The sequence below is a fragment of the Leucopleurus acutus genome (genome assembly GCF_964270905.1).
Source record: "Leucopleurus acutus genome assembly, chromosome: 8".
Lineage (NCBI taxonomy): Eukaryota > Metazoa > Chordata > Mammalia > Artiodactyla > Delphinidae > Leucopleurus > Leucopleurus acutus.
Window position 1 is genome coordinate 107,166,667 of NC_139151.1, and position 22,387 is coordinate 107,189,053.

At 59.3% G+C, this 22,387-nt stretch overlaps 1 protein-coding gene and 1 pseudogene across 6 annotated transcripts in view; one reads left to right on the forward strand and one right to left on the reverse strand.

Annotated features, from left to right (window-relative positions):
• The window catches only part of NADSYN1 (NAD synthetase 1), a 35,626-nt gene extending 24,598 nt beyond the window's left edge, over positions 1-11,028 (forward strand). For all 5 annotated transcript variants that reach the window (XM_082845192.1, XM_082845191.1, XM_082845193.1 and 2 more), the window contains 12 exons: positions 1,860-1,934; positions 2,784-2,908; positions 3,334-3,382; positions 3,850-3,952; positions 4,376-4,544; positions 5,418-5,553; positions 6,226-6,332; positions 7,809-7,940; positions 8,313-8,382; positions 8,687-8,815; positions 9,432-9,608; positions 10,764-11,028. In XM_082845192.1, the coding sequence (XP_082701318.1) occupies positions 1,860-1,934; positions 2,784-2,908; positions 3,334-3,382; positions 3,850-3,952; positions 4,376-4,544; positions 5,418-5,553; positions 6,226-6,332; positions 7,809-7,940; positions 8,313-8,382; positions 8,687-8,815; positions 9,432-9,608; positions 10,764-10,847 (1,356 nt within the window). In that variant the 3' untranslated portion in view covers positions 10,848-11,028. The remainder of the gene's footprint in view (positions 1-1,859; positions 1,935-2,783; positions 2,909-3,333; positions 3,383-3,849; positions 3,953-4,375; positions 4,545-5,417; positions 5,554-6,225; positions 6,333-7,808; positions 7,941-8,312; positions 8,383-8,686; positions 8,816-9,431; positions 9,609-10,763) is intronic.
• Positions 11,029-15,097: 4,069 nt separating this feature from the next.
• On the reverse strand, positions 15,098-15,855 carry LOC309965533 (mas-related G-protein coupled receptor member E-like; annotated as a pseudogene). The gene has a single exon. The product of its transcript is annotated as a mas-related G-protein coupled receptor member E-like (transcript).
• Positions 15,856-22,387: the final 6,532 nt, after the last annotated feature.

Consider the following 22,387-nt stretch of genomic DNA (forward strand, 5'->3'; position numbering starts at 1 on the left):
CTGAGGAAAGCAACTTTGAAAAGAATCCCATGGTGTTTTCTTGCCCAGAGGGAAGCCCGAGGTTTGGCAGTCTGGGCCCCGGCCGCGGGAACACTCCGTCTCCCTGCAAAAGTCGTCCTGATCGTGGTCCCTCAGACCTTGCTTTCCAAGTGGCTGCGTCCCCAAAGGCGTCCTGTTGTTCAGTATTAACCATGTTAAAGACGGAAGGGCGTTGGAGGGGAAGATGAAGGCCATGCAGACGGCTAGGTGTTCATCTGCTCCAAACATGCTTCAGTGCACGTCGGTTTGGCACTCAGCCAGACGTCAGAGCCTCAGGCACCTGGTGGCAGGGTTCACTGGCAGGGGGGTTGGGGGGGGGTCACGTGCTCCAGGATGAGCAGGCGCGCAGGTCACTACAGGTTCTGGACCCCGTCCGGGCCCCCCAAGGAGCCCCCATTTCAGCAAGCACACAGGCGATTCTTCGCCAGACAGAAACCTGGGGACCGTTGTCTCCCGCCCCCTGGAGGGGGCTTTCGAGCCAGAACTCTCTGATTTTGCCTGAGCGTTGGGGACAGAGGTGGCATCACTGCCCTGCGGCCAGGGCAGTGCCCTTCTGTTCTGCCACCTCCTCCGTGGTCAGCTGACCTTCTCGAGGGCACTGCTTCTCACAGCCTCGATCGAGCCTTTGTGCAAGGCTAACCGAGTTCTGGGGAAAGTGGACTGGAGCCTTCTTCCCAGGAAGGGTTCACTCCTCCGGCGTCTTCTCACTTTCTGTGGCTTTGTCAAGGCAGCCCGGCGGCTTCAGTGACCCGTCACTTGGGAAATGACAGGAGAACCAAAGGACGTGGCAGCCCTTTACTCTGTCTCTTCACGGTGCTTCCAGCTTGGGTTAGGCCCACTGCTGACACAGGTAGCTGTCCACAGCCCAGCGGCAGGAGCGGGGGCCCAGCCACCCTGTGTCCCCCAGTGGTGCCCAGAAGCAGTTCTTGCTGTCCTGCACCTGTGTGTACGAGACAATGTCCTCATAATATAATTTGATTAGTGTTTTTTTCCTTCATAAGGGAGGGAGTAATGTCTATGAGTTAAAACTTTTCCCTTGGGCTTCCCTGGTGGCGCAGTGGTTGAGAGTCCGCCTGCTGATGCAGGGGACACGGTTCGTGCCCCGGCCCGGGAAAATCCCACATGCCGCGGAGCGGCTAGGCCCGTGAGCCTGCGCGTCCGGAGCCTGTGCTCCACAATGGGAGAGGCCACAACAGTGAGAGGCCCGCGTACCGCAAAAAAAAAAAAAACTTTTCCCTTTTCTGTAATTTGTTGCAAGTGGCAGAACCCCCATCTCGTCTGGGTTCGAAGGAATGAAGCATCATCTCCTAGAGCACAGGCAGCACGTCCAGGCCAGGACCCCAACATGATGACTGCCGGGGCTCTGGCTCCACCCCTCCGTCACTCTCCATCTGGGCCTTCCTCTGTGTGGGCTTCATTTTCAGTTGCCTCTTGGTCACAGGATGGCTGCAGGAGCTCCAGCCACGCATCTTCATGCAGCCCCGTTCAAAGGCAGAAGAGGGGCCCTTGCTCCTCATGTGTCTTTTTAAGAAGCTTTCTCAGAAGCCCCAGCAGACATTTATTGACAGGATTGTGTCCCGTGCCGTGATTAACGAATCACGGGCAATTCAGTGGAAGTTCCCGTGGCGACGACAAGAGGAAAGGGCTTTGGGTCGGCAGCACCACTGGCTGTCCCCTCTCCCTGGACGCCCAGTCCCTGCCTTAGAAGGCATAACTCATCGGGTGCCATTTGGCACACCTGCGAAAACAAATTAGACGTGTGAGTGAAAAACAAAACAAAACAGGAAATCACGATTTCTCTTTGAAACTCCCTTCTCCAGGAAGTCCTCACCGCCACGTTGGATTTGGAGGACATCAGAAGCTACAGGGCAGAGATTTCATCTCGAAACCTGGCGGTAAGTGCTTATAGACACACACATGGGATGCATGTCAAAGACCCAGAATTTTTTTTAATAACAGCTTTATTGAGATGTCATTCCCTTACCACTCAATTCACTGATTTCGGCACACGATTCAGTGGATTTTAGTGTATTCGTGGAGTCAAGCAGCATCACCACAATCAGCGTCAAAACATTCTCATCACCCAAAAGAAACCCGGACCCACGAGCTGTTACTCTCCGTCCACCTCCCCCAGGGCTCCTGGCAGCCATCAGTCTGCATTGTCGCTTTGGAGTTGCCAGTTCTGGACGTTTCATAGAAGTGGAATCATATCATATGTGGCCTCTCGCGTCTGACTTTTTTCGCTGAGAATAATGTTTTGTGGTTCATCCATGCTGTAGCGTGTGTTAGTGCTTTATTCCTTTTTACGGCAGAATAATATTCCACTGAATGGCTAGACCACGTGCTGTTTGTCCATTCGTCTGTCGGTGCACGTCTGGACCATTTCCACTCTGTCTGTGATGAATTGTGCTGCTGTGGACGTATGCCCGGGTGTCTGTGTGGACGTGTTTGCGTGTCCTTTGTTATATTCCTGGGACTGGACTGCAGCGTCCTGTGGTGGTTCCCTGTTTGTAGGAGGCCCTGCCAGGCTGTCCTCAGCCACTGCCCATCTCACGTCCCCCCAGCGCTGTGCAAGGGCTCTGGGTTCCCCACATCCCTGCCAGCGTTTGCTACATCCGTCTCTGTTCTGGCTGTCCTGGCGGCCGTGAAGGGTCCCCAGTGGGGTTCTGAGCTGTGTTCCCCACTGGCTGCAGTCATCCCAGGGGCCTGTACGGGTACCAGCGCTGAGGGGTTGTCCTTCCCAGGCCAGCAGGGTGAGCCCCTACCCCCGCGTGAAGGTGGACTTCGCCCTGTCCTGCCACGAGGACCTGCTGGAGCCGCTCTCTGAGCCCGTTGAGTGGAAATACCACAGTCCCGCCGAGGAGATCAGGTGGGGCCCTTGGGAAGCTGAAGCTGGAGGGGTGGGGGGGGGGGTCCTGTTGTCCCCCGGGGAACCCCCCCATCCCCTGCTGCACCGCCAGGTGGCGCTGCGGGGCCAGCGTGTCCTGGTCTCCAGAGCCTGCCCTTGACGCTGCAGCCGGAACCCCTGGCCCACACCCAGCCCTGCCACTCCTCGCCCTGGGCCCTTGGGCACAGAGACGCTGTTCTTGCCTTCCTGTGCCATTTCACAACCGGGCCAATGATAGCACCTGCCCCCTGGGGCTGTTTTGAGATTTCAAATGAAATCATTCTCGCGAAGTGCTTAAAACAGAGACCTGGGCGTCGTGCTGGCGGCTCTCACGGGCACAGCGCCCACCTTGGCACCTGCCCCCAGGTCAGCAGTTCCCCATCCTAATGCTTCCCATCGTTCCCCAGCCTCGGACCTGCATGCTGGCTCTGGGATTTTTTAAGACGTAGCCAACAGGTAAGGCATCAGTGTCTCACCACCTCCCTCTGCTTCTTCTCCCGGTTGGTTTGCGTTTGATCCTGCGGCAGGCTGGTGACTTTGTTTTTAATGCAAGCATTTCATGGCTCTGCTTCCGTCGGGAGCCTCAGCTACACTAGACAGAGCCCAGAGGTCCCGCTGAGCTCTGGCTCCGTCTTTGGGGTCCTGTCTGATGACACTGAGTTACGAGACTCCCCGCCTCCTGCCGGTTTCGTGATCGTGCGTGTCTGTTGTAATTCACCGTGGAGACCCAGCCTTAGACCCTCCACAGTGGAGGTCCCTTTGCCTTCTAGAAAGTCCATCCTGGAACGTGCAGGGCATCTTTTCCCCTCCCCCAAGGAGAGTATTTTGTGGGCGCTCATTTTGCAGGGGGAGCCGGGCTCATCTGGGGGCGCATTGCTTCCCAGAGGCCCTGCTCACACCCCCGTCTGGTCGGCCCGTTCCAGGCGGGGTTCTTCCTGCCCCTGAGCGGCGGGGTGGACAGCGGGGCCACCGCCTGTGTCGTCTACTCCATGTGCCACCAGGTCTGCGAGGCTGTGAAGCGCGGAAGTAGGTGACGTCTGGGGCCCGAGCGGGTCCCAGGGGGTCAGCCTGTGGGAGGAGCAGAGGGGAAACCCAGGTCCTGGGCCTCGTGGTGGAGGTCGTCTTCAGATGTCACAGCGTCGCGCCCGAGTCCCAGGGCCTGGGGACAGCAAGGCCGTTAAAGTCCCTTCCAGGGCCCACGTGGCTGTGTCCATCAAGCCGCAGGTGCCCGTCGCTGCCGTGTGTCGGCAGTGTGGCCCCAAGGAAAGAACAAACCCACGTTCACATCCTGTCACTCTGTGCGGTGACATCGGCCATTCCCTCAGTGTCCGCGGCCGAGAAATGGGCATCGCAGGGCCGATCTGACGAGGTTGCCGGGCGGTGGAGAAGGGATTAAGTGGTGCAGGCACCTGGCACACGGCACGTGCGCTTCTGTCCGGTGGTTTTCAGGTCAGGAAGTCCTGGCCGACGTCCGGACCATTGTGAACCAGACCAGCTACACCCCCCAGGACCCCCGGGAGCTCTGCGGCCGCATCCTGACCACCTGCTACATGGCCAGTGAGAACTCCTCCCGGGAGACGTGCAACAGAGCCAGAGATCTCGCCCAGCAGATCGGAAGGTAGCTGGTCAGTGGCGTCGGACACGGCCAGGTGGCGGTGATGGCGGGCAGCTCCCCCCAAGGCCACGTTTGTGGGTCAGTGAGCACCCCAGAGGCAAGCGGGTTCCCTCCTCACCCCCCTCCAGCTGGGAGCACAGGCAGGCCCTCGCCCGTCCCGGGAGCGTGAGCCGCCCTCTGCCCTCTTCCACCTGGAGGCCTCTGTGCCTGAGGAAGGTGGAGAGAAGGCACCTTTCCACACAGGGAGACTCGGCTCCATTCAGAACGTCCCATTTATTCTGCCTCCAAGGGAAAAACAAGAGGCTGCCCATTCTGTATGCGGAGCTCAGCTAAAAGCTGTCCCCGCGCAGCACTTCTGCTCCCAGGGAGATGCCCAAAGGAAGTGAAAGCAGGGACGTGAACAAATATTTACACATTTGGGTCCGTGACAGTGTATTCACAACGGGCAGAACAGCTCAAACGTCCATCGACAGCTGAGTAGGTGACCAAGAGGTGGTTACGAGGGGGTGGTATTCAGCCTCAGAAAGGAGCGCAGCGCTGACACAGGCTACGACGTGGATCAGCCTGGAGGGCGCCATCCTGAGTGAGAGAAGGCAGTCAGCAAAGCACAGATACTGTGTGGTTCCATTTCTTTGAAATGTCCAGACCGTGCAGATCCACAGAGACAGACAGTGGGTCAGTTGTCCTCGGGGCTGGAAGAGGAGGGGGTGGGGAGAGACCGCTCGTGGGCACAGGGTTTCCTTCTGGGCTGATGGAAAGTTCTGGAACTGGGGGTGGCGTCGTCAGTGTCCTCGATGCTGCTGAGTGGGGCACTTGAAAATGGTAAGTTCTGTGTTTTTGTTTTACCGCCTGCACGCCTTCCCTTCCTCTCCCGAGCCACCACATCGGTCTCAACATCGACCCGGCCGTGAAGGCCGTCGTGGGCATCTTCAGCCTGGTGACGGGTAAAAGGCCTGCGTTTGCAGCTCATGGGGGAAGCAGCCGGGAGAGCCTGGCCCTGCAGAACGTGCAGGTGTGCCTCCCAGATGGGGCCACAACGGGGGCCGCAGGGAACCCGGGGGACAGCCGGCACTGGGGTCAGCCGCCTGCCTTAGAGACCCTGAGTGTGCAGCCTCGCGACAAGGATGGGGGTCTGCGTGTGTGCGTGCGTGTGCGTGAGAGTGTGCGCATCGGCGTGAGGGTTTGTGAACGTGGCGTGTGTGCAAGTGCGTGCAGTTTCTGCATCTTTGGGGGGCGGCTCAGACGCAGCCCCACCTTCCAGGCGGCTGCAGGGGAGCTGGACCCTGTGTGGTCTGTGGAGGGAAAGTGGGGGCCTGGGCTACAGCTGCCTGGGTCTGTCCTGTCTCTCTGTCCCCTTTCTGCGGGTGCGGGTAACCTTGCCGAGCAGTGCAGGGAGTGACAGGAGGGACCACGGTCTCCCCCGCTGGCTTTGCAGCCCTGTCTCACCGCGGCCTCGGGCTTTGGTCCTTCCATCTCTGTGGCTGAGCGCAGGAGCCCACGGTGTGGGTGAGGGGACCACGGGCTCCCGGCCCCTCTGGACGCTGGAAGCTCCTGCGTCACTTAAACTTTCCTGTGCTCCTGAGGTTGCTGGGAGAGCCCCTGCCCCGAGCTGCAGGGAGGCGGTGTTAGCATGCGCGTGCCCCGCCCCCGCCCCACGCGGATGACGTTCCCTCCTGTGGTCCAGGCGCGGGTGAGGATGGTCATGGCCTACCTCTTCGCTCAGCTGAGCCTCTGGTCCCGGGGCGCCCCAGGCAGGCTTCTCGTGCTTGGATCTGCCAACGTGGATGAGAGGTGTGTATGCCCTGCTCTGCACGAGTCCCCTGGTCGACCCACGGCCACTCCGGCTGGGTCTGTGTCTCCCTCAGCTCCTGATGCCCCTTTGAGAGCAGCCGAGGGGGGAAGGGGCACAGGGGTCAGGTGAAAACGATGGTCTCTTCTGGCCCGTAAACCCTGGCCCTTGCCCACGGACCGGACCCTGTTCCTTCCGTCAGCCATCCGTTTAACGGGACAGGGAGTGATGTTAACACCCACCTCGGGGTTGCTTGAAGGAGCCCCGCTTAGGGCGGTGCAGGTTTTAATCCCCCCTGTCTGGGACCCAGGGGGTCTTACACCCCGGCTTTGCACCCTCGTGGGAGCCTGGAGGGCTGAGTGTTTGGTCTTTCTCTTGAAAAGTGGGGAGAGGTCAGCCGTGTGAGTGCAGGTGGGACAAAGGCCAAACAGTACCCACAGCACAGGTCAGCAATGGCCTTGTGGGGGGGGAGCTTGGGATGCGGGTGGAGAGCTGCGGTCATCCAGTGGTCCAGCGAGAATATGGTAGCGGTGGTGGCGGGGTGGAGAGGGACGGACGCATCGAAGGGGTGAGTGTCGTGGGGTTGAGGTGACAAGTGGGCACAAAGTCGGTGGCTCCAAGGCGCCAATGAATTATCTTACAGTCCAGTAGGTTAGGGGTTCAGCACGGGCCTCACGGGGCCAGAGTCAAGGAGGCACAGGGCCAGTTCCTTCTGGAGGCTCCGGGAGAGAAGCTGTTACTCGCCTTTTCCAGCTGATGGGGGTGCCTGCATCCTTTGGCGTGTGGCCCCTTCCTCTGTCTGCAGAGCCCGTGGTGCAGAATCTGTGCGCCCTTCCTGTGGCCACAGCTCCCGCTGACTGACGCCCCCCGCCCGCCAGTTCTCTCTTCCACATTTAAGGACCCTTGTGCTTGCATTTAGGGCCCACCCCATAATCCAGGGTAATCACCCATCTCAGGGTCCTCAACCTCACCTCATCTGCGGAGTTGCTTTCACCCTGTATGTGTATGTGTACAGGTTCCGGGTATTAGGATGTGGGCATTTGGGGGCCACTCTGCCCACCGCAGGAGGTGTCTGGCAGTGGGGAGGCGGCCCTGCTTCTGTGGGCTCAGCGTCCATGCCTGAGGTCCTGCCCCTCCCTCCCGAGGACCTCCATCCCTCAGCTCCGCACTCTGCTGGCCCCAGCCCTCCCTCCCAGACGGGCCGCTTGCAGGTGGCTGCTGGTCAGTCCCCAAGCTGCTTCCCGGCCCAGACGTCTCGTCCGGCTTGCTGGATCCTCCTCCTTGGCTGTCCGTAGCCTCTGCCCCTTCCCCAATCTGCCCCAGCACATCAGGCTTCTCCAAGACCCTTGAATCTGCCAGGCTCTGGCCCCAGGGCCCTGGAAGAAGCGAGTCTTCGGATGGCCAGGCCCCCAGGGTCGTGGAATCTGCAGCCCCTCGGGTCTGCTGCATGGAAACCGCGCGTTTTTCTCCTGCTGCAGCCTCCTCGGCTACCTGACCAAGTACGACTGCTCCAGCGCAGACATCAACCCCATAGGCGGGATCAGCAAGACAGACCTGAGAGCCTTCGTCCAGCTCTGCACGGAGCGCTTCCAGCTTCCCGCCCTGCAGAGGTGCGTGTGCGCCCACGAGGCCTCAGCCGTGGCCCCTGAGCCACGGGTATGTGTCTCAGCACAGCCCCGGGCCACCCTCGCCCCACTCAGCCACCTTCCATAGCTCCCATCTCCTGACGGAAACAGTCCTGCCCTGCAGGCGCGCTTGGGGTCCCGAGACCAGGCACTCCCTTCCTTCCCGTCGGTGCTGCCCTGGCTCTGGCCAGATCAGGCAGCCGCTGCTTCCCTCTTCCCCTCACCACCCTTCTCCCATAAGGCTGGGAGGTCTGTGTATCCCTCCGTCTTCGGGCTGAGCACTGCCTGGTGCTTTCATGGTATCTGTTGAGTTAATACGCAGGTGTCGTGACTGACCTCTGTGTGTCTTGGCCGCAGCATCCTGGCAGCGCCGGCCACTGCCGAGCTGGAGCCCTTGGCCCACGGACGGGTGTCCCAGACAGACGAGGTAACGGCAGTGGCTTCGTCACTGTGCTTCATCCCCCACCTCCCTGCTGCTGGGCTCCTTCATGGCCTCCCTTCTGCCCCAACAAGCCATGCTCCACCGCTGGGTCCTGGCCTGGGAGCCCAGGGCTCAGCGTCATCCATGGCTGGCCTTCAGTGTTCAATTCAGGTCTCTCGAGGTTGGAGCCGGGAGGGAGGTGGAGGCGAGTGGCGGGGGTGGGGCTTGGTTCCATCTCCAGCAGAAGTTTTAACCTGTCCCCCAGCGCTGACTTGCTGTCACTCATGAGACGCCTCTCTTTTGTCCCCAGGAAGACATGGGAGTGACCTACGCGGAGCTGTCGGTCTACGGGAGGCTCCGGAAGGTCGCCAAGATGGGGCCCTACAGCATGTTCTGCAAACTCCTCTACGTGTGGAAGGACGTCTGCACCCCCAGACAGGTAAGCCATGTGCAGTGTCCTCAGGGAGTCGGCAGGTAAGGTCACCTTGTGGGTGGAGTTGACTCAGGAGCAGGTGGCCACGGTGTGACCTTAAGATGAGAACACTCTCTCTAAGGAGCTACGGTCCAGTTTCAGGCTCCCAGCAGCCCAGGCCTTCCTTCTGCGCTGGCTCAGTTTGTCTGGGTGGGGCTGGACCCCATCGTAACGAGCAACCTCCTCCTTTTTGGGGGGCAGGGGGCGAACTCTGAGGTCGGAATATCGCTGCTTTTCTGCGAGCTGTCAGGCTCCTCAGGGCCGAAGCCCACAGACAGAGCGGTCCCCGCAGAACCGCCTGGAAGCCTCGCGAGATACATCTTCCCGGGACCCCTGACCGGGTCTCCTGATGCAGCTTCCGGGGTGCTGGAGTCAGGAGACCGCGTCTTCAAAGTTCATCCCGCTGCCCCAGCCCGAGCAGTGGCACCGGTCCACTCCTGCCTTCGGGGGGTCCAGACGCAGCCGTGTTGCAGGGGGTGGGTGCTGTTAGCTCGCACAGCCCAGGGCAGTGCTGCCGGGAGCACCAGCCTGGGGTCTTCCCGGCTTTGCCAGCATCAGGCCCTGTGCATCCCTCGCCTCCCAGGTGGCCGACAAAGTGAAGCGGTTTTTCTCGAAGTATTCCACGAACAGACACAAAATGACCACACTGACCCCCGCGTATCACGCCGAGAGCTACAGCCCAGATGACAACAGGTTCGACCTGCGGCCGTTTCTGTACAACGCCCGCTGGCCTTGGCAGTTCCGCTGCATAGAAGCTCAGGTAAATCAGGCAGAGATGCTTTTTCTCCCTGTTAAAGGTCTGTGGAGGGAATATCAGCTCATTTCCGTTGAGGACCGAGAAGCTTTTTAATATATACGGTGGCGTTTTTAGCGTCCGTCTATCTGCAGAGGATCCAGTACGTTTCACGTCAGTCAGAGCATGAGCTATTTTGGGCTATGCTATAACTCAGGGGCTACAACACTGTGTCAGTGTGGTACCAACCACTGTCGTTTCTAGACTACCAGGGTATCCAACTGGCCTCACATCTTCCTTTTTTCCCCTAATTACCTAATAATAGAGCCATCTTGCCTGAGAATTCAGGCTTCTTTTATCCTAACAGGGGAGGGACTAGAATCAAACATTTCCTGGCCGCAGAGGGGATGTGTTTTTTTCTTCCTCCCTGCAGCCATTCATAGGTGGGCCTGGTCAGGATGTTTCCCGTGAGCTAAACAGAGGTATTTTAGCTTCATGTTCGTGACCTGGGAGGCAGGGTTGGGCCAGAGGTGGGCCATTTTGTATAATTTAAGCTTATAGGCAGTATCCCTTTAGTGACGAACTAGCGGCTGGAGCTAGCCGGTGGGGAGTGGGGAGCAACCATGAGGAGATGCCGTGCAAACCGAGATGGGACGCAAGCAACGCTGCACGTCCGTGGCCGTGGCCCTCATCCAGGGGTCGTCGGGCAATGTCTGGAGACATTTTTGGTTATCATACCTGGGGAGGGGTCTGTGCTGCCGCATCTAGTGGGCGGAGTCCAGGGATGCCGCCAAAACACGCCGTAGTGCACAGCCCAGCCTTCTCCCCCCGCCAAGTATTAGTCAGCCGTGGGGCCTCGCTTCCACCAGTGCGCACTCAGGAGTGAGTTCCCTCACATCAGGCCTGGGGTTCAGAGGGTGTGCCAAGACCCTCAAATGGAGAAAAACACATGTGGGTAAAGATGGAACTCGCCTGTAATCTTCTAGCCCAGCAGCGACCCCCGTGCCCGGACCAAGGCACATCCTTCCGGACTCTGGATCCACCCACGTCTCATCACTGAAGACGCTGTCGGAGGACCTGCTTTTTCAGTCCCGTGACCGCGACCCTCTTTCGGGTGAATCGGTGCATTGTGACAGCCTCGCCGTTCAGGTCCTCGTGGTGACGCTGCATCTTCTCTTCTAGGTTCTCCAGCTGGAGAGGAGACAGCACCAGGACCTGGATGGCGTGGAGAGCAGACAGCATCAGGACCTGGACGGCGTGGACTGAGCCCGGGTCCTGCGCAGAGGGCTCCCCTCCCGCCAGGATGCTCGTGCTACGTCTGCCTTGCCGGTGACTGTGCAGGAGTGGCTGGCGTCGACAAGCCCCGTCTGACATATTTCAGGGAGAGGGATCTTTTCGGTCTAGTTTCTTTAAAAAAGGCTGAAATACAAGAGGATGCAATTTTAAACCCTCTTCTGTTTTTCTTTTAAATTCATTTTTATTGGCGTATAGTTGATTTACAGTGTTCCGTTAGTTTCTGCTGTGCGGCAAAGTGAATCAGCCATACGCATACCTATATCCGCTCTCTTTTAGATTCTTTTCCCATGGAGGGCATTACAGAGTCTGAGTAGCGTTGCCTGTGCTGTACAGCAGGAACTGGGATGGACATGCCCAGACTACCGTATATAAACCCTCTTCTTGAAGCGAGCGCTGTCCCCAGCCCCTCTGGCCCTAGCGCAGCATCTCCTCTGAGTGTCACCTGAGCTGAAGGAGGATTTTCCAGGTGGGGATGGAGGAGGCCCTGGGGGGTGGAGGGTGGTTCTAGAACGACCATCACCCACCCTTGCAATCTCTGTAGTTTTGCAAAGCAGCCCTTTCTCCTTTTCTGCCTCTGTCCTTGTGTATGATTCTTCTCACTATAAACTGGCCCATTTCCCAGATCTCTCTTTCCTGGTCACCGTCATTGTCATTCCGAGGACCTAAACCTGCAGGGATGCAGATTCGCCTCCATCCTGTGCCACCAGGGAAGGCTTCACATGCTCTGGGGGGGGAGTCTGCGCGGTCACCATCCCTGCCCCCCACGTGCTACCCTAAGGAAAGACCCGCCTGGGGGGCCAGCTGCCTGCCTCCCCCACGTGCTGCCCTAAGGAAAGACCCCCCCGGGGGGCCGGCTGCCTGCCATCCTTGCCAGCCTTCTCATCCCATTTCGGTCTCACCATCCTGGGTCAGCACCCAGGTTAAATGGGACGATGCCAGTGTGGGCGGGAGGAGAGAGCTGGGCTCTGGTTGCGGGCCTTGCGGAAGGTCCGGCCTTGCGCCCGAGCAGGACAGCTCAGCCCCCATGCTGCTGGAACACCAGGAATTCCTAAGAATCCCCAGGGATATTTACAAACTGCATCAGCTTGGACTTCCTGCGCGTGTGTTACCAAAAGCCTTACCCAAGAAAAGAACCTGGTGAACAAGGAAAGGAATTTATTGATGGACGTGCTGAGCGGTCCAGGGGAGTGACGGCTTCAGGCCTGGCTGGACCCAGGGTTTGTGCCATGTCGTTGGAACTTCTCTCTTCCCCTGACCCTGTCTCTGTGCGCTGGCTTCCTCTTGTGACTGCAGTCTTGCCAGCTCCCAAGTTCAGATCCGGCAGGAGATTAGCACATGTGCCTTCCCCGTTTCTTCAGTACAGGCCCTGGATTAGCTCAGTTGGGTCATACGCCCATTTCTGAACCAGTTAGCTACTGCCCCGAGGTCCTCCAAAGAGGGCCACGGGGTGCTATCAGAATGAGGAAAAATAGATGGTGAGTTCTCCAAACAGGAACGGCCGCTGCACACACCCTCGGGCCCTGGCCTGGGCCCAGGCTCTGGACGATGGCTCCTTGGGTCTAAGCCCACGTTTCCTGGCAATGCTACTGCAGGCCCTGGGCCTGCAAAGCACGTGCACAGACCTTTCCTCGACTTCCCACAGTGACAGCAGCACCCAGGGACGTATTAATAAGACACCAGGCTTGGGCCGAGGGAAGGGAACAAGGGCACACGCCCTCTTTCCCCGAAGGCTGCCGCCATCTTTGTATCTCCCACCCCCGGAATCCAGAAACTCTCCCGCAGGCTCGGGGACAGAATAACCCCCTCTCCCTCACCCCACCGAGGGCCACTTTTCTGTGACGTAAAGTCACTCGACATAAAGACAACCTTTTAACCACGATGCAAAGCCACATCCTGCTTGCCGTCCGGGGTCCTTCCAGAAGAGAGTCTTGGCCTTGTGGACCCAAATCCCAGTGCTATGGTCTGAATGTTTGCATCCCCCCAAAATTCATATGGGAAATTCTAACCCCCCCATGCGATGGTGTCAGGGGGTGTGGCCTCTGGGAGGTCATGGGGGCCTGAGGGTGGAGCCCCATGAATGGGATCGCTGTCCTTATAACAGAGGCCCCAGGCGGCCCCTGGCCCCTGTGCCACGTGAGGACCCAGCAAGAAGTCTCTGACCCGACGTGGAAGAGGCCCCTCCCGCGGCCCTGCCCGCACCTGGTCTTGACTTCCGGCCTCCAGAGCTGTGAGCAGTGCCCTTTTGCTTATGTGTCACCAGGTCTGTGGCATCAATATTTTGTTACAGCAGCCCGCACGTACGTACTAAGACCCCCGTGAAGGTGTTTCTCCTAAAACAAAGGAAAAGTTTACGCTTCAAGGAGAATTCAGTCCTTCACCTTCGGGAGAATCTGGAAAGAAAACAGAACAGCAGTAGAAGCTGTTCTTCGAGCCGATGTGGCCCAGGTATGCTGATGAGGACAGTTTTGAGGACGGCCGGCGAGTGGAGGGGTGCATCCCGTGTGGGCAGCCCTCCCTGAACCTGTGGGTCTCATCCCAGCGTTTGGCCCTCGTGGGTGGTGACACGGATGAGCTCAAGAGGACGTGGCCGTGGGTTCTGCAGCCTAGGGGTGACAGTGCTGTCACCTTCTGGGATGGCTGTCACCCAGGGTGATGGCCAGGCCCCTCGGTGCAGGTGTCGGCACCCCACGGGTGTCCCCCGGGGGGACGTGCACCTTGCTGACACCCTGGGGAGGAGACATCCTCCTGTCTGCCGCCCCCCTCCCCAGCCACACGCACCCTCCTGAGGCCGCGGCTCCTGCACCACGTGTGCTGGGAGTGGGGTGGAGGGCTTCTGCTCCAGGGAAGGGAGATGGAGGGAGCGTGGACACTCGGGACGGCCAGTCGTGGGGTCAGTGGCAGGGTCCTGAGCATTGTCCTGCGAGAGCCTCCTGTACTCAGGGACCCCAGGACCCTGGCCGCTGGTCATCCAGGTATAGGGTAGCGTCCCCCATTTATAAGGTAGTGTCCCCCAGCCATAGGAGGTGTCCCCCCTGCTATAGGGTAGTGTCCCCCCAGTTAAAAGGTAGTCACCAGAGCTTGGCTGGTGAGGGGCGGTGGGTTCCTGTCTGCAGCTCCAGCTCGTCGTGGGGGGTCCTGGCTCTTTTCTGAGACCCAAACATAGGCAAGCCCGCCCACCCCAGCTCCTGGAGAGGGCGGTGAAGCCTCAGGCCAAAGCCGGCGCTAACTCGGCAGCTCCTGGGGCCGCTCCTGAGAGCAAAGACTCCCCAGCACCTTCCTCTCGGTTGGACGGTCGTACGCGCTTCGGCTGAAACGTTTCCCTCGACAGTCAAAGCAGCCTGGGGGCCACACGGAGACCTGAGTGTCACTGCAGCGTGAGCCGCTGACGCAGCCGCACCCGCACCAGCTGGACGGTGCCCACCCGCCCGCCCCGGACAGCACTGGCCAACAAACCTTCATTTCACTGGAATGCTAAAGACAGAAGGAGAGAGTTTTGAGAGAGAGAGTACATTCCACGAGGTCAATCCATTAAAAGTCAAGGAAGAAAAAAATAAAACACTGTATTCAGACCCTAGAACATGCCGGGAAAATGGGCGAAGGACAAGGGTGCGTCATTTCCAAGGACCAGTCTACATCCGAAAGGAGCTTAGCGGCGTTTGTTATCCAAAACTGAAAATAAGCAGAATTTTAACAGTAAGTCAGAGGTTAAAGTCGACTTTCTGAGGTTGGTGAGTGTGAGTTCACAAACTTTCTGAAGGATAAATTAACAGGTTTCAAAAGGCTCAGATGTGTGCATTTGGTTTCATATACACACACACACACAAAAATTCTGCTTCTGGGGCTTCCCTGGTGGCGCAGTGGTTGAGAGTCCGCCTGCCGATGCAGGGGACGCGGGTTCGTGCCCCGGTGTGGGAAGATCCCACGTGCCGCGGAGCGGCTGGGCCCGTGAGCCGTGGCCGCTGCGCCTGCGCGTGCGGAGCCTGTGCTCCGCGACGGGCGAGGCCGCGGCAGTGAGAGGCCCGCGCGCCGCAAAACAAACAAACAAACAAACAAAAATTCTGCTTGTGGCTGTTTGTCCTCGTGTTTCACAAAGAGGAGGCTGGGAAGGGCACTATTCGGGGGTGCTGACTTGGGGAGCTCTGTGCCGCTGGCAGCGAGGCATAGGAGATGGTAGGGACTGTGCCCCAGGGACACGGATTCACTGGGAGCCCCCCCATCCTTCAGAGGTCCACCCTCTCTACCTCGCCAGTCAGGGGCACCTTCCCACCCTCACCATCCTCTGCTTCCTCGCCCAGGGCTCTGTGGAGGACCAGCTTGAGGGGCTCCCTCAGCCGCTGTCTCTGGAGGCCCCCAATGAAACAGTAAAGAGCAGGGTCAGCCGTGCTGTTGATGCAGGATGGGAGGATGCAGGCGTCGCTGAGAGTGTGGGTTGCACGTCAGCTACGAGGACCCTGATGACGCAGAGGCGCAGGCCGGAGAAAGAAGCCCGGGGCCGAGAACAGAAGGACCAGGTAGAGCTTTTGGGGCCAGCGCTGCTGGGAGCTCGCCTGGACTTGGGGGGCAACAGCTCACTGGACACGCCCAGGATGGAGAACAGCAGGAAGCCCCACATGGTGGTGGCGGTCATACGTGCAGGACAGAGCTTTGTCCTTGGGATGAACAACTGACCACAGGCACGACCTCTCAGTATATTAACCGGAAAGACCAGAGCCCCGAGCAGGGCGCTCACGTTGCCCGACAGGCGCTTGGGGCAACGCCACCGGTACCCAATAGGGAAGAAGGAGGACAGACAGCGCTGGAAGCTGATGGCAGTCATGATGCCCAGGCCAGTGAAATAGAAGAACCGCAGGACCATAAAGGTGTCATGCAGGTGAAAGGAATAGTGAAGGAAAAGCTTCCGGATTTGGAAGTCTCTAGTTGCCAATTTGTACCATGACACAATGTACACCCAGTTCCTCCAGCCCTTGGTAGACACCATTGTACTGTTTTCTGAGTTTAATCTGAGCCTTTATTGAGCCGTGGCTGCTGCAGCGGCCCATCCACCGTCTCCCAACCTTGCTCCCTCCAAGGCCCTGGCAACCAGCCACACTGTTTGCTCAAGAGCTCACGTACCTCCTTATTTCAGATCACTTCTCCCTCCATGCTTGCAGTTCTGTCCTCCCCACTGTCCTTTAGGTGTACTCCTTAGTGGGACCACGGTGTGGCAGCAGCTCATTTGGGGCCTGGACCAGTATATCAACCTATCTGTGAACAAAACCCAAATCTCTTTCCCCTCCACCAGCTGGTCTAGGTGACCCCTTCAAGAGTGAGCTAGAGCAGAGGCTTTGGTGACATGAAATGGTTCACATGTACAGAAAAGCTTTTTTTTTTTTAACGCACATCCACATACCCACCACCAGGCTGAGTCACATTTTAGCATTTTAAAAATACCTATTTCACATTTTAGCATTTTAAAAATACCTATTTCACATCTTTTTTTTTTTTTCTTAATTTTTGGCCACAGCCTGTGGGATCTTAGTTCCCCGACCAGGGATCGAACCCATGCCCTTGGCAGTGAGAGTGCAGAGTCCTAACCCCTGAACCACCAGGGAAGTCCCCTACATCTTTTTATTTTTTACCAGTGACCTTACAGATACCCACGAAGCTTCCTGTGTCATCTCCCCAGGCCCGGGCACCTCCTTTGTTCTTCATGTTTCATTGCGGGATTGTTTCTTACCGTGAAACACAGTAAAGCAGAACATGTAACAAAGATGGATAAATTACAGATGTGTCCATACTACGGAATTCTACACCACTGTTAAAATGAGTAGACATTTGGAATGGCAAATACCAAAGACGAAACACTGAAAACATCAAGTTCTGCAGAATGATGTATAGACCATGGTAATATTCACACCTTTTTTTTTTTTTTTTTTTTGACTGAGCCATGAGGCGTGTGGGATTTCAGATCCCTGACCAGGGCTCAAACCCACGTCCCCTGCATTGGCAGGCGGACTCTCAACCACTGCGCCACCAGGGAAGCCCCGGGTCTGTTGTTATAATCAATCCATTGTTCAAGGCCATGAGACTCGATTCACTGGCAGATCCCCACTGCCCGCCCTGCCCCGCTCAAGTGTCCCTCGGGACCCCCACCCACCCATACTCTTCCCCAGGCCTGAGATGCAAGCTTCGCCCAGAGCTTCAGAAAAGCTAGTCGCCACGGGTATCCCTCAGTGTCACGGGGGTAGGCAGAGAAACCACACTTCTTGGGCCCTTCAAAACAAACCTAAAGCAAAGAAGACGAGAAGGAGAAAATTCACGAGCTCATATGGTGGTAGATTAGCTTCGCGTGCATACGAACGTAATCTTTGTCACAACCCTGTGAAGTGGAATACTCCATCTTTTTTTTTTTTTTTTTTTGCAGTACACGGGCCTCTCACCGTCGTGGCCTCTCCTGTTGCGGAGCACAGGCTCCGGACGCGCAGGCTCAGCGGCCATGGCTCACGGGCCCAGCCGCTCCGCGGCATGTGGGATCTTCCCGGACTGGGGCACGAACCCGCGTCCCCTGCATCGGCAGGCGGCCTCTCAGCCACTGCGCCACCGGGGAAGCCCTGGATCACTCCATCTTGAACGTGAGCACACTGAGGCTCAGAGGGGTTAAGCGAGACGGAGCAGAAAGACAGGCAAGTGTGACGCCCCCCCTCCCCAGACCACAGTCCCTCCACCAGCGGGACCACAGCCGGCTCAGGTGCCCGCAGCCCCACGCGGGCTGCCCCGACCCTCCCTCAGCCCCCAGACCCCTTTGCCGTGTCTGGGACAGACACAGCTCAGCAGCCCTCAGGAGCTCCCTCCCTCCCGGAGACCACACCCCGTGTCCAGAGGTTCGGGGGGCTCTAGATTCCTCCTTCTTGGGCTCCATGGACAGGTGCGCCTTCCCCGAGGAGCCCCAGAAATGCCGCATCCTCCGGGGTCTCTATGGACCCCCGGCCTTGGGTGTGGAAGCAGGTCACACAGCGGGTGTGCGGTCAGCTGGCCGGCGCTGCTCTCCAGTCTGGACCTGCCTGCCTGGCCCCCGTCCGGTGGCCCGAGAGACCTTGAGGAGGTCTGTGGGCTCAGGGCCTGGCGGCCTCACTTGGACACCCACCTGCCAAGTCCCTGGAGAGCCCGGCGCTGTGATGGAGGCCCCGGTGCGTCCTCACCTGTCCTCACTAACCCTCCCGGGTCGCTGGGAGGGAGAAAGCTGCCTTGCCGAGTCTGCCAGGCCCCCAGGGGCCCAGCTGGAGCCCGGGGCTGCCCGGCGCTGCTCAGGGGAGTCTGGAACCCCAAGTCCCACCTTCCAGGCACACGGCCCCGCCACCTGAAGAAGTGGGGCTTCCTTACAGCCCCCCAAGTGCTGGCGGCAGGCTGGGCGAGCAGGGGCTTGGGCACGGGGGTCTCAGCCCTGGGGACTCCAGGGGCCTGTCCCAGTGTGTGGACTCGGGCACAATGCAGGGCCACCACCGGTGCCACTGGAGAAGCAGACACTGCTGGTCTGACCCAGGACTGGAGGCAGAGCAGGGGGTGATGGAGAAGAGTTCCCCCTCCTCAAAGGCCTTGACTCTCCCACCTCGGCCTCCAGGGCCTCAGCCTTGGCCCTTCCCCACCTGCTGCTTGAGCCGGGCCACCCTTTGCACTGAAGCGTCTGCAGGGCGCGGCTCCCCCCGGGACAGCCCAGGGTCAGGCTGACCACAGTGCAGACGGGACGAGCTCCCACGCATCTTCAGCCAGGGGTGGACGCCACTCGTTCTCCCCCGCCCAGCCTGGGTCCACCCTCACTCACCTGCATCCCTCCTCAGTGTGCGGTTCGAGTCCCATCATTCTGGCTGAGTTCACGCTGCCCCTGCCTTGGGGCACTGACCTTTGGGTCCTGGGGAGAGGTTGACACTGGACTTTAACTCCAGCGGACACTGGGGCCGGGGCAGCCATCCTCCCAGCTGGAGCCCCAGGCCGAGCGGGCAGGTGAGCCTCCAGGCTCCCCCCAGGCAAGGACACCTTCATTTCTCACCTCCCTGCCCCGCCTGCACCCCTCTGCCCTCAAGCAAAGCCAGACCTCAGCCTGTCCTGAGTCAGGCTGGGAGGGGAGGCAGCTCCGGGTCCAAGGAGGCCGGACCCCCAGAGCCAGAGCCAGTGCCCACCCTAGCCCCCCCTCCAGGACCCCAGGACCCCCGGGGCTTATCTGGCCAGGACAGCGCTCCCAGCGACAGGCACATCCCTGCTTGTCTTGAGCAGCCAGACGTTCCCGGGACGGGTGGGACGCTGCCCCCTCCCCGGGGACCTGAGGGGAGGCTGCTCGGGCCCGGGGCCAAGGGAGAGGCCCCCTCACCAGACCCCACCCCCGACTTGGATGAAAGTTTTAAAATATCGTTTGTTTTCGTTGTGTTGAGGCCACGCTCCCTCCTCAGCGACTTAATTACATCCGAAGTTGGAAAAACACCACAAAAATATTCAACCTAAAATAGGAAATCCACTCGAGTTTTATCTTTTTTTCATGAATGGCACCATTCTTCCGGAACCCCTGCGCCCCAGTCTGGCCGGGGGGAGGGAGGGACCAGCTGGAGGGGCTGTTCAGCTCCGGGGGCTTCCGCTCATGTGATCGTGGGCTTGGTGATTTTATGAAGGAGTGTTTTGAGAGGAAAGGCGCAATTCTTTAAAACCCTTTTTACAGTCATTGGAGCGGTGCAAAAGGCAAGAAAGGCAACGCATGCTACATCTGCACTACGCGTTGTACATGTAACAACGGGGTCAAACACATAACACGCGTGATGTCGTGCAAACTTCCCGACCAGATCCACATGGGAGGCAACAGAGCTGAGCGCCGACCGAGGGGGTCCGGTTTCCTGGGCACGGCGAGCTCCCCGTCCGGGATCTTCTGCCCCCTCTCCCCGGGGCAGCCCCTTGGGAGCCCTTCGCCATGCAAGGCCCCAGAGTAGGAACGAGAAGGGAGAAAGGAAGCAGAAAGTGCAGCCTCAGACCCGAGCCCACTCGCCCCCAGCAGTTCACAGCACCTACCTATACAAACCCCTCTTTTATTTTCTGTGCTCCTGTGCTCTAACTTCTGGGGCCTCCTGACCCCCCAGGGGCTGCCCCTCCCACGGTTAGCCAATTCCTAGATAGCAAACCACTGCCCGCAGCCTGCTTTGCAGATGCAAACCCCTCAAAGCCCAGCCCACACCTCCCCACCTCCCCATGGGGCTCTAGCACTCAGGGCCACTAGCTCCTGCCCCGATAAGCCAGGGGCAGGTCCCAGACAGCCAGGGACAGCGCCTGTGCCACAGAGCCCCCGAGATGATTCGAAACAGCCAACCCTAAGCCTGCTCACCCTGACTCACCGTTCCTTCCCGCGGAAACCACCATAAAGGCTCCTGACCACACAGCCCCCTGCCGCTGCTCCCCGACCCGACAGTGCTTCCCTGAGCGATGGTCCCCGGTGGCGCACCCCCTCCGCTGGAGAAGGAGCAACACTCTACCCACTGGACGGCAGCTGTCTCCTGAGGTGCTGGCCTGGCCATTCCTGCTAATGATAATGCCTCCGTTAAGACACGCCTTCCGCAGACAGGCCCTCGGCCTGGGACACCCTGCTGCTGGGGAGTGGGGAGACCCTCCTCTGGTCCCCACTCCCCATCTGCCCCCGGGGGGGGGGCTGGGCAACACTGGGTCCCCGCTCTGGGTCCCAGAGTCGGACGATTGTGTCCTGAGCCTCGGATGGCATGGTGGCCACGGGAACCACAGGAACAGGAACAGTTCATGACAGGACCTCCCATATCCCCCCACCCCCGATCCCCGCCCCGCTCCCTTTTCGTCCCAATGTGTACTCCTCACTGAGTCCCCGTGACGCGCCCGAGATGTGACAAAACCAGGTTCCAGCCTGCAGACGTGGGCACTGAGAGACAGAGGCACGCCGGCCTGCCCAGGGCCAAGGGCTGGGTTGAGGCTGCACTGTGTGAAGCTGCCCACTTCGCAGGGCAGAAACGGCTGAGTGGCGGCCGCTTGGTGTAGTCAAGGTTCCCGCTAGCACGGTCGGGCTTGGACACAGGCCACCAGCTGTGAACAAGCTCAGGAAGGATTCGTCCGAACAAACGCACTCGGTGTTTTGGGTGGTGGCACAGGCTTCAGACAACAGATATTTCCTTTCTCGCAGTCTGGAGGCCAGAGTCTGGAATCAAGGTGTCCCAGGGTTCCAGGGGAGGGTCCTTCCTTCCTCCTCCAGCTTCTAGGGGCTCCAGGCAATCCTGGGCTTGTGGCCACGTCCCTCCAGTCTTTGCCTCCGTGGTCACGTGGCACTCCCTCTGTGTGTCTCTCCTCTCCTGTCTCTTATAAGGACACTTGTAATTGTGTTTAGGGTCCACCTGGGTAATCCAGGATGGCCTCATCTCAAAACCGTCACTTCTTCTCAGTAAGGTTCCAGGGATTGGACGAGGACGTGTCTTTGGGGGCCCCATTCAGTCCAGGACACGCACCACCCTGGTGTTTGCTGCTGTCGTTGCCAACACACCGAGAGCAGACGCTCCTCTCAAAGCTGTGCTGAGAGCCTGGCGTGCGCAAGGCCCCACTGGCAGCGGTGGGCAGAGAACCCGGGGACTGGCATGGGACATGGCGGGGAGAAAACGAAAGGGGGCAGGAGGGCAGGGCAAGCTGGGGTGTGGTGTCAAGTATCCAGGCCAGGGACAGCTCACAGGGAAGGTGGCCTTTGAGGAAAGGGGGAGGGGCAGCGGGAGAGCGTCCCAAGACCCAGCAGGCAGAGCGGGCAGGGCGGCAACAGGGCCCTGCAGGTGGAAACCTTGTCCCTGGGCCTGGAGGCCAGGCAACTCTTCACTCCTTAAAGCCACGTGCAGAAGCGCAGAGAAGCCGGGGGACCCCGGCTGGGAACCACAGGCTGCGCGGAACACTTATTCCACGGGCGGCACTTGTTACGCAAATGAATTCGAAGCTAAATCCACTTGAAAAATGTTAGAACAAACAGCATCTCTACACATAACTTCTGACTTGCACTCTGAGTCCCCAGGGCCACAGAGCAGCCCACAGGAGAGGCGAGTCCTCGGCAGGACCAGCTCAGAGCACGTAGCTCTGCGGGATAGAGTTTAGAAAAGTATTTTAACCCCTAAGAGTGTGTCAGCAGCTGCGGCCCCAGGGTTTGAGGCCAGCAGGTGGACGGTTGGGGTGGGTCCTTGGGAAAGGGACCAACATCTGCGGCCCCAGACATCCCACAGCGGCACCGTCCAGTGACCCACCGTGTGGGATCCAGCGCCAGGCCGGGCACGAGCTGTCCAGGAATGGTGACGGCCCACTGGACACTGGCCCCCAGGCTGCTGCCCCCACCCACATCCCTCAGGTGCTGAGGAAGAGAAGGGCTGGACCACATGGAAGATATTATCTCCACCTGAGCTCATCCCGTGACCAGGAGGGGCCCTCCCACTTCCAGCGACCTGGCCAAGCGCCCAGGTCCAGCCAGCCGGGTCCCGGGAACACGAGAGGTTTCAGGGCCCGGGGGGAGC